The sequence below is a fragment of the Zingiber officinale genome, chromosome 1B (genome assembly GCF_018446385.1).
Source record: "Zingiber officinale cultivar Zhangliang chromosome 1B, Zo_v1.1, whole genome shotgun sequence".
In the NCBI taxonomy this organism is placed as follows: domain Eukaryota; kingdom Viridiplantae; phylum Streptophyta; class Magnoliopsida; order Zingiberales; family Zingiberaceae; genus Zingiber; species Zingiber officinale.
This window is the reverse complement of record NC_055986.1, coordinates 42,058,474-42,070,029: the sequence shown is the minus strand read 5'-3', so window position 1 is coordinate 42,070,029 and position 11,556 is coordinate 42,058,474. Positions and strand designations below refer to the sequence as shown.

The 11,556-nt window shown below is 38.0% G+C and overlaps 1 protein-coding gene across 1 annotated transcript; it reads right to left on the bottom strand.

Moving 5' to 3' along the window:
* Positions 1 to 211: 211 nt before the first annotated feature.
* LOC122055793 (extra-large guanine nucleotide-binding protein 1-like) lies at positions 212 to 9,382 on the bottom strand. The gene is made up of 8 exons (XM_042617420.1): positions 8,269 to 9,382; positions 7,772 to 7,909; positions 7,587 to 7,691; positions 7,318 to 7,500; positions 6,404 to 6,572; positions 3,386 to 3,609; positions 1,283 to 1,440; positions 212 to 961 (listed from the first exon to the last, which is right to left on the bottom strand). The coding sequence occupies exons 1-8, from the start codon at positions 9,244 to 9,246 to the stop codon at positions 358 to 360; spliced, it is 2,559 nt and encodes an 852-aa protein (XP_042473354.1). The 5' UTR covers positions 9,247 to 9,382; the 3' UTR covers positions 212 to 357.
* Between the last annotated feature and the right edge of the window lie 2,174 nt (positions 9,383 to 11,556).

Below are 11,556 nucleotides of genomic sequence, written 5' to 3'. Positions count from 1 at the left end.
TTGAGTTTCATTTACACCAATTTCAACAAACCCCAGCTCTGGAAAATATGTCCAATAATATGCTAAATACTGCTTTCCGACATGACTTAGACAGACCTTCAAAGACTATTAATTCAAAGTATCAATGAACAACTACAGTTTGCCAATCAGGTTTCTGTTTCATTTTGATACTAAAATATGAATTCTATAAGAGACAGAAGATGAGTTTATTTTGTAAACATATCTGTAAAAAACTAATATGTTACAGATTATGGTTAAGATACCATAAGTTTGCACTCAAAAAATGGATTAAGGGTGATACATCATTGATCTGAGAAAAAAGACGAGGCTATATATTTACACATTTTTTACGAAAAGTCAATGAGAAGTAGAGTTTGGCTCTGTGCTATAGGTTGTTGATTCATTACCACCGCCATCCATTGACCATTCCTCAGTCCAGTAAATTATCTCTCTTGCATATCGAAGTGCTGCATCAACGGAATCGGGATCCAATCCGTTAGCCCGGGTAACATAGAGTTTCCTCCCGGTGATTGACAGAAAGAGTCTCTTGAATTCCATGGCAACATAGTGAAAAGCTTGTTCAGCCTTTGTGGCCTCTTCGGTGCCCCTACGACCAGAGCTGTTTCTCTTATTAGGTGGGCGATTGCTTATGACTGGATTGAAGTTGTTAAACCATTCACATGAGGTTAAAGGAGTGATGTTTATCATCTGCTCGAACAAATCAAATTTACTGAGTACCAAAAGAAAGTCCTTGGCTTGGAAGGTTGGATGACTAACAATGCTCTCAAAGAGACTTCTGCTCTCAATCATCTTGTTGATGACCACACCAGTACTATCTTCAGAGTATTCATCATAGTCGGTCATGGCAACGCAGAAGATCACCATCCTTGCATCTTCAAACATGTCCAGCCATTTACAGTTTTTTGTGGTACCTTTGTAAGGGCCTCGAATGAGCTGATACCTACAGCAAATGAGAAGTTGGAAGATTTGCATTAGAATTCTTGTGGATGAGACTTGACAGGAAGGATTCTAACCTCAATTTCATCAGGGAAATTTTAAAACTAAAATTCCAAATATCTTAAGTACTTGTGTTTCTTATTGGAGCCAAGTTGGCTCAAAACCATTTAGTAGTTAGAATCAAATATGATTATCTTCAACAATCTCGAGACCCTTTTCTGATATGATGTGTATGGAAGTGCTTCTATTGAACCTATAGGGGCCGAATGTATACTTCTAAATCTTGCAAAATTTGAAAACAATGACTACGCATGAATCAACCAACCTTGAGATTGTTTGCTGTTGTTCATGCTCATCGAGACTACTTCCAGCACAAGGTAACTGTAAGTCTATGGATGCTATTCCATTGGATGAATTAATTCCATCAGCATATATGATGTCTTCATTTGATGGTTCATAATCGTCTCTGGATATATCAACAACCTGAAGAATAACCAGTAACAGTTTTAGTATTGAGCTATGATTATGGAATCACATATTGTTTAAATTGACCACAATTTCCAGTCTAGAGTTATTGAAATGGAATGTTCAGTTAGCATGCATCTTATTTACATGTTTCCCGAGAGTACTGTTAAAGTTATTCTACTGTTTTGGAGGTGGTTATTTGAAAGACTACATCATCAATGCCAATTCCAAGCGAGAATAAAAAAGATTGAGGGTTTCAGTTAGGAATCAGTATAAAACAATATCAAAAAAGCTTATACCTTCACCAATGTGGAACTTCTAAAATTGAAATTTCAGACATTGGAGCAAGCTTATTTTTTCAAGAAAAATAGAGTTGCAACCATAATTTTCTTGGTGCAGAATTAGATGTATTTCATGTTTACCAATTCCTTTAATTAAATGAGTGAATGTTCTCAGTTGCTCTACATCTTATTTCTCCTGAAACATAATGTTTAGCCTTAGCTGGACTCAGGTCCGATTATCCAATACAAATTTGTATTCAAGTGTTCAACGTGGCTATTTCAACAAATTCATAGGGATGTCAGATGTCCATTGGGGTGCTAGAATGTGCCCAGGGTACAGAGGAGATAGATGGACAGCTCTAGTAAAAGGAATCCCATGTAACTTAATTGAAAAAAGTCCATGATATATTAACCAACTCATTGTCTTTACACATCGATTATTTTTTCATTATTTCTAACTAATAACTTTTCTAATTTTCCATTATTTTTGTCAAAATTTCAATGCCTTCCTTACCAACTAAAAGGAAGAAAAAAAAATCTGAAATAAAGTCTAATGCTCAAATGATCAGTTCTTGCAGAAATACCTTCTGTTATCTTCTCTATTAAAAACTAACCTCATGCAAGAAGTTCTATTTGTATTACAACTTTGGTGTTATCTTGCCCACTGGAAGGGAAGACATAAGATGAAGATGATGATGCAAATACACTGACTATTTAAAATAAACCAGTTTAACAAAATGAACTGGTTCAGGAGTCTAAAGACAAGTTATTTATGTTACACACACTCAAGGCAAATAATGGAAGCGGCCAAAGCACGAATCTTCATCTCATAGATACACACAATCCAACTCATGTGACATACAATTTATTTTATTTTACTTAATTTCTTGTGAAATCGTCAATCAAGGCATGTAATGCTTTGTGAGATTGCCAATTGAATCGCGCATATTTCTTGGATTACATTGGATTTTCTAATCTCACTAAAAGACTAAAAGACTGTTCTTGTGTTGTTGCATGTAAACAATGCAGAGTCCATCTTGATCAATTTGGTATAATAGTAGTTCTGTCACACAAGCCATCTTATGTAGATTTGTATTTCATCCTACATTATAATCAATATATTTGAAGATCATACACTACTGTGTAGGTTTAATCTCATTCTAAGTCAGAGTTTGGATCCATGGCTGGATCGAGATATGCCAGTGTGTGCCAACATGTGGTACCAGAGGTACCAATGAGGAGAAGCGATCAGGAAGGAGGAGGAAGAATATTGGAGAAGGAAGTGGTAAAAAGAGAATCAAGATAACGAATCTTAACTTTAGTTAGATAACCTTGTGGAAGCCTCATGGCATGTCGCCATGGTCATGAAGGCTCACATGTTCAGGGGCAGCTTTGTGCCACATAGCAGAAGCCACGTATGCCTCAAAAGAAGTCTTTGACTGCGTCACCATTAATCATGAAGGTTTGGTAGCATATTATTGGTTATTTAGCATATCGGTTGGCAGGTGGAACAAAATATTTTGCCCATATCGGTATGGATGGAAGTGTAGACCACAGCAATTATAAAACTTCAAGTTATTTGACAATAATAAATTGAATAGTAATGTTCAAGCTTTAGTGTAATAACTTGAAATTTAGAAAAGCTAAGTTGCAAACAAAAGAAAGGAAAAGGAGTGTGTTACCCTTTCTAAGAAATAATTCGAAGTGGCAGGTAGGAACCGAAGTTCATTTCTACGCTTGTATGTAGCTTGAACAGCAGAATCTTTCCACAACTCCCCCACTAATGGCGCATACTCTTGCATAGCAGCTGGGAAGATGGCTTCAAAATTGCCAGAGGCAATAACCTTCAGAAGCCAATCAGCAAACGCCTTCAATCGGGGAACCAACGAATACTCTGTTTCATCTCCTGCCCAGCAAAATCAATGATCAGATTGTTTTAGCTCTTCCGTAAACTTCCATTTCAGAAAACTGGTGCTTAAAAGTTAAACTTGCGTTCCACCACATAAATTTATAATCATATAAAATGGTGTACTTGAGAATATTGTGCACAACATTACACGCATAGCAAATGCCTAAAATTATGATCCAAACCATAGTCAATCATGTAGCTACGGAGAAGTCATCTAAAAGCGTTAATCAACACCACATGTAATACATGTAATGCCTAACCTTAATTTATATAAGTCTAAGGAAACTTATCCTTGCAGAAAAGAAAAATATCCTAGAATACCATCATTGCATATCCCAGGGTTGTACTAATAAGAATGGAAAAAACAAAAGAAGTTAGGCTCACCATTAGTTTCATCATCTCATACTGCACTTTATTTTCATGGGAGTTAAAAAGTGAAAGGTGATTAATGAAAAAACTACTAGAGTGACGGATAGTTGTGCCTAAAGAAGCTCATGTTTTTAAGTATAACCATGAAACCATAAATGGCTTGTGAATTAAGAATGCCAAAATCAGGACACTGAAGTTTTGCATTCTTGAAAGTCAATAGACAATCATGCTTGATGTAGGCTTTAGATGATCAACCTTAATAACTATTCCAAATTACCAGCAAGATTTATACCAGCCAAAGAGTAGGGCTTCTAAGAGGGAGTGAGATATGCCTGTGGAATGCCCACTTGTAAAAGGATATAGTGCATGATACGCCAACCAAAATCTGTTATTTCAACACCAGAGTACATGACTTTAGTTGGCTTGATCCCATAAAGTGTTGGTGGAGGAACAACTTAACTCCCCCGCAGATTGAGGGGAAATATTGGGTGGAGGGTTGATGTTTGGCCAAATGGCCAAGAACTTAATTCAACCAGTAATCATGTGGCCGTATATGAAGGATGAATTTTAAACAGGTAAAATTTCAGTACTTTAAGCTGTCATGCCTGAATTTATTGAACACTCGTTGGAATATTGATGGCTTGATGCCAATTCAAAGTTTATCACAATAACTGCACTATAGTTTAATGCAATAGAAACGACATTAAGTCAATGTAGGACTCAACTAGTGCAGGATATTGCTAGGTATAAGTGGTGAACAACATATCCTAGGTGGAGATAAGCTATCATAACAAGGCATCATCATCAGAAACTTTGTTGTGTTAGTCCAAATTATTTGGAGTTGTCTACATAGAATTGATCTCTATACAAAAGTAAATGGTTATAATATTTAGATGTCTATTAATTACACAAACTATTTTTTTTCTCCCTGTACTCCTTAAATAAGGTCAGCCCAGTGCACGAAGCTCCCGCTAATGTAGGGTCCTAGAGAAGGGTCTATTGTATGTAGACTTGCCCTGCATTGCAAGAGATTATTTTCGTGACTCGAACCCATGGCCTTTAAGTCACACGACATCAACTTTCCTGTTGCACCAAGAATTAGCCCCCACATCATTTTCAAAATATATGGGATTATGCAAGGATTAGCCCCCACATTGCACTAACTTGCATTAACTACATTACAAACATCACATGACGGAAATTAGTAACCATTTTGGAATAACCTAGTATTACAAGCAAGGCCACCTAGGCCATCTACTTATGACATTAATGTGGCCAACTCCACGGCATGGTAATAGCACATCGTTTAGTATTGCTAATGAATTAAGGCCTCCAGGTCAGACACAATGAGTACACAACAGAAGATGTGTGAAATAATAGCTCAACCTTCAGGTTGAGTATAATAATACAAATATCTCAAACCCACTAGACATTCAATTACTACAATTTTGTGGCAAGCAAATGAAGAAACAAACTCATGGTCTGGTTGAGTCTGCTTGGCCACCCACATAAAAATTACATTGTGGAATTTATTCAGTGTTATGATGCAAATTTTGAGCAGAACTTATTGTCACTAATGAATTAGCTCATTTGACCATCCACTTATGATTATTATTCAGCAAAGTTAACATAAAGGCAATAACTCATCAATTAAGTTGATTGTAGTAATACTAGTGGCATAGCCTACAAGGTCAGCAATTAACCACAGCTATCTAACATGCTATATGTGAAACTTAAATTTCATCATTAAACCATTTTCAGTTGTATTGATGGGCTGAGCTAATGCTTGCCCATTTGCATCAAATATGTGGCAAACTTCAAGTGAAGATTTATTTGAACAAAATATTACTATTGGGATGAGCCTAACAAGTCATCTGCTTATGACCTTTACATGGTAGACTAAGTGAAATTAGTATCTTAAATTTTGGTTTGGATGTTGTGATATTAATGGGCCTTGCTACAAACTCTGGTAAACATGGAAGGTAAGATCTCATTGTTTGAGTTTAATATAGGGCAAGACACACTAGTCCACCAACTTGCCACTGTTCCTTAGCAGAGTCAGCATCTTGTACAAACTGTCATGCAAATTTAGACATCAGTGATGCTCTTTATTAATGTATAAGAGTCAAGTGAAATTGAAGTAAGCACCCATGTATGAACAGAAACAAAACATATACAGGGATAAATCACCCCTTTGTTATTGACCCCAAAACCTTAAGGTCATTATGTTTGACGGTATGATAACATGCGCATACAATCTTTGGAATAACATCATTATAAGCCTATATAGACTATCAAATCTACACAAACATATAAAACTTGCACAACCTACCAGTTGAAAAAACAGTAGTTAATAAACAATGCGACATTGAATTGGCTGAAAGTGAGATAGTCAGAATTAATGAACATTATAGTCATGTACCTGAAGAATCAAGTTGCTGGTTGTCTCTCCTCTCAGCCAAAATCTCTTCTTCAAACCATTCACGACACTCGAGCAGCAAAGCAAGGTCGTGAAATATGCTTGTCTGTATCATAATCTTGATATCTTGGCGCTCACTCTCCGTGAATGATAACCCATACAACAATTTGGCCTGGTAAAGCCAATAACTCAATCATGCCAAAATGATCAATGTGGAATTATACATTAAAAAACAGCTACTCTAAGACATGCAAACATTAGATGCTCACACAAGAAACAATACCTGAAGGAATTAAACATGTATATATCTAGTCATTCATTAGAGTCAAAACAACCTGCCTCAGAAGTCCTCAACAAGCTGCATCAAGACATCCTGAAGTAATGAAGTTGTTCGAACAATTTTTGGGCGTATCAATGGCATTGACCCAGTATTTCCCGATAAACATCAGCGAGAGAAAAAAAACAGTTCGTCCTTGGCAGGCTTACTAAAAGACAACATTGGTTCTCCTAACATTAGCAGCTCCACCATCCATTGGCATAATAATCCACTTTATGGTATATTGGTATTGAGCTATCAAATGCATGTGTCATATACTAGCATGAATGCCATGTCTTTAACTTCAACTACAAAGGCTACAATTTTACTACACCAAAATCCCAAGATTATTTGAAGATTGATGAGCCTAAATTCATAGTTGAGTCTTCAGAGAATGGGATTACTTTAGACATGTGCAGGTTGTGTCTTTAAATTGAGCTATAAAGGCTACAATTATAGTAGATCAGCAAAAACTCAAGACTATTTGAAGATTGAACAGTCTCCAATACATGTTAATCTACTCTTATTGGACTTATTGGACACAACAATCCAGTATTGGTTTTCCTAGGTAATTTCATTCTCTGATGTGTTGGGTAAATACCTGCTTGAAAAAAGTACTTGCCCCTGATCCATGGTTTCCAATCAACAAAAGCTTTTGGAGTGCTTTCTTATTGAGATAGTCAGAAAGAGGTATTGCCGCAAAGTTGTTTACCTCTTCACGACATTTTGCATTCTTACTAGGAAATGGCAATGAAAGAACAGGGCAAAGCAGTTTCATACGGTGCTGCAAAATGAGGAACCATGAAAAATTAGTTTGCACACAGATTCCAATTGTTAGGAGTAAATACAACAAACAAAACTAGTGTCTACCTTTCCCCAAATCTTCCCTTTCACATTCTTTTGTCCTTCCTCCATGTATGTCCCATCAGCATGGAGCCAATAATGAGGATTCCCAGCACAAGGGACACCAGCCCACTAAATGGCAGGTAACGTAAATCTCCTTACACTGAATTTCAATTAAACTTTATGTAAATATTCAAGCATTGATAATGTACCTTAAGCATCGTCATCTCAGCTTTTGTGATCTCCCGACCATTTATTTGAATTCCAGTGTTTCCCTTACTTGCAGTTTCCTTTAGATGCCCCCCTACATTCAGATTTGGAGTAATGATGCTATCAGGCTTGTGCCCTTCCTGTTGATCATCGCATGAACAGTTAATTTATTGGCACAAGTACAACAGAAACAAAGGTGAATGAAGCCACATAAAAGACATGTTTAACCACCTAATTTAAGTTTGGTTAATACTGTCATGTAAATGTATCTGCCATAGCAATTACTTAGTTGGCAAATCATATCGATTAAAATAAATAAATAAACAAAAAGAGCAAATGTTTGGTTCTCTCCCTAGGCAACTGAGGTCGATTGATCGAACCTTTATGTTTTCTGAAGCAAATAGTTGTGTTATTTAATGCCATCTTATTCTAGAAGAGTTGACAAATAGAACACAGATAATGAATTGTAGGATGCTTTTAACAAAAGACTCTAGCTCACCTTTCCCCAGTAGCCAGAAACCTTGTCGTACCAATAGTCTCCAGGCTTAAGCTTAGGAGGAGGGCACGGACAGCTCTGTAACAGAATCATTTCCTCCAGACTGAGACTCTTCCCGTTCACACAGATATCTTCCGGTCTCAACTGATTTGACTCGCAGTTTTTTTCGGCCTCCATCACTAGCTCAATCTCCAGGTTGCTCAGCAGCTTCTTCAGTAAACGTGAGCTCTTCCCCAGTCTCTCTCTGCTCGACTCCAATATCGGAGATCCGATGCAAGAGATGCACTTCCTCCCCTCGGGCATGGATCCCATAGCCATCAACACGCACCAACTGCAATACTTGGCATCGCAGGCCAAGCAAGACTCTTTCTCCATAAAACGGCCTCCCCTCAAGCAACTGTAGCAAGCCCCCTTCTTGATCGCGCCCGGAGTGACACCGACTGCAGGCGACGTAGAGTAACTGGACTGGCCGGACCCTTGGCAGGCCACGATCGGCGCCCTCCTAGTCGGCGTGGGGAAGGACTCATCTCCTTCCTCAATCTCGGAGGCGTACGAGCGGAAGCTGGAGGCGGGGGAGCTGAGGGGCGACTCCGTGGAGAGCCGATCGGGGGCTCCGCCAAGCTCGTCCGAAAACCCGACGGTGCCGGACACGTCGGCGGTCTCGGAGGAGAGGAGGTCGGCGGAGCAGAGCGCGCCGGAGTCGGGGGTTGCGGCGACTGCGGCGTGGTTCTCGATGACGGAGGTAGGGGACGCAGCCGACATCTTGGGTGAGAGAAGGGGGTGGGCGACTGGGAGGGAGAGGGCGTCGGCGGGGAGTGGCGAGAGAGCCGCTAGGGCCGCGAGAGGGATGCGTTCAACGTCGATGGGGACGGCGCGGGGGAGGGCATAGGGCAAGGGAGGGCCATCGTAGACTGCGGCGAAAGAGTAGCCGGAGGCTTCCGCCTCTGTCTCCACCGCAGGAGGCACGAGGAGAAGAGGCATGGCGAGGGAGGACCAGGCGGCTGAGCTCGCGGCGGAGACGGGGGAGAGTGAGAGAGACAGAAAGGGGGCGGCAGTTTTGGGAAGCGCACGCGCAGAGAGAGAGAGAGAGAGAGAGAGAGGTGGTGAGTGGTGGTTAGTTGGGGTGTTGAAATGGTATTAGGTTGACGGGGTGGGGCCCAAAGGACCGAACCACGTTACCAATAACGGAACGTGGCTGACGGAGCTGGTGAGACAAAAGTTTAAACTGCATGTTTAAATACTAAAAAAAGGAGAAAAACAAGTTTTATAAACTTTTAACTATTTTTTAAAAATATCTTTTGTGATTATTACTCAGTGGTTCATTTTTTTTTTTTTTTTAATCCAAAAAGCCCTAAGAAAAATAATGTATTTTAGCGTTTAATTAAAATTTAATCAATTTGATTACGATGAATTTTAAATATTATTGTTAAGCCAGATGTCAATTTTTTAGGGGAAAAAAACAAAAAAAGCTGTCTCTTATTATTATTTACATGAAAAGGGTCTTTTCTAAAAAAAAATAATTTATCATATTTTTATTATAATATTATTTTAGCTATAATATACTAAAATAAATTAGTTCAATTTACTTAAAATTATTATACAATACCGTATTTAATAAAATCATATTTTATTAATTTAGTCAAATTATTCAAATTTAATTAAAATATTTTTAACTTAGCCAAAATTAATATAACACTATTCTAATAGCTTAATCATAATAAAATTGTATCTCTTGATTAAAATGAAATGGAATGAAATATTATTATATTATTCTTTATTAAATTCATCTAACTTAACCAACGTTTAACACAATTTTAATGTTATGATAAGAATTTTTTCTCTAAATAAGGGGTGTAATAAAAGGATATTGAGTTTCTGGAATGGTCATCGCATGTACTTCCTAATTTATCTTGACGATGAGTGGAAAATTTCCGTAGGACCAGACCAATCATTTAGAAATAGTTAATAAAACTAACTAAGATTATTATTATTTTTATTTAACACAATTTTAACGCTACGACAATAGCTTATAATGGTCACAACAAGGTTAAAGATATATTAATTAGGTTGAAATTATTTAAATTATATTAAATAATTTGTATTAAGTTGATCGTAAAATATTTTAATGTAATAATATTTTTTATTATAATTTTGATTAAATTGAAATGAATTTTTTTATCAAAACCATGTTTTTTTCGAATATGAGAAGCAAAATATATTTAAGAATAAGGTAGGAAAAATATAAGTATTAGATGAAATATATGGTGATTTTAATACGTCATGGAATAATATGATATCAAAATTGAAAATAGTAGTTGATGCGAAGATAAGAGCTTACGTGGCACAGGTCGATAGTTACGGTGAAGATCAAAGTCAAAGCGATCAACAACATAGTTCAAGCAAGGCTAATCCGAGCATGAGTGACTACATCAGCCGCTCGGAATGATGCCTCTCGGTCAGCATGAAATCAGTCCGACCAAACCACTCGTCCGATCGGATGTGGCACCGACATCAGTCACGCAAAGTAATAAAAGAGAAGACTAAAGGTCTTAAAGAAGAGAAAGCAAAGGAGAACACTCTATCTATCATTAAATACACAAAAGTCAAGATAAAGACGCCTTCTATAAATAATCAATATCATTAATCAGGGAAAGATGGAAGATCACTAAGAAAGGTATAAAAGGGAGTGTATGAAGAAAAGGCAAGAAAAATAAGTCTCGATCTCTACCATGTTTCATTTCCCTTCCTCTATTTCTAACTTGAGCATCGGAGGACCGACACTAGGGACCCCTTCCCTGGTTTTGTTTTGCAAATAGGAGCAGCGAGGTCATCATTCAGTCAGCGGAATTGCCAACTCCCCGACTTTCCAACTTCACGATTTCGAATAGGATAATTTTAGTGTCGTCTGTGGGAACGTAGACTCCATTCAAACGAGAAGATGGAAGACGTTGGATGATTCATGATAGTAACGTTGACACAAGAGGGGCTCGATGAGCTGATACAAGTCCGGGCGACAAAGATAGTGGAGCAACAACAACAAAAGTTGGCCGATCGTCAAGTGCAAGAACTTGCAGCCTTAATAGTGGGGTGGAAGCTAAGGCTGAACAACACTCCGCTCGGGAACTAAACAAGATGTTGATCGACACCTATAGGGAAGCCCCTAATGCGCAAGCCGCGCGGATAAAGATCGGGGATCATCCGTTGATGAGGCACCTGTTCAAAACATAAGAAAAAGAAAACCCAAGGAGGATGACTCGCCCGAATAGGTCAATCAATAGTTTTCGGATGAGA

What these genes read in the sequence shown, in the direction of transcription:
- LOC122055793 (XM_042617420.1), bottom strand. Translation starts at nt 9,246, where the DNA reads ATGCCTCTTCTCCTCGTGCCTCCTGCGGTGGAGACAGAGGCGGAAGCC. An exon ending in AAGGGAAGATTTGGGGAAAG is followed by an intron (nt 7,501 to 7,586) that starts GTAGACACTAGT and finishes CTCATTTTGCAG; the next exon opens with CACCGTATGAAACTGCTTTG. An exon ending in CAACAGCAAACAATCTCAAG is followed by an intron (nt 962 to 1,282) that starts GTTGGTTGATTC and finishes CATTTGCTGTAG; the next exon opens with GTATCAGCTCATTCGAGGCC.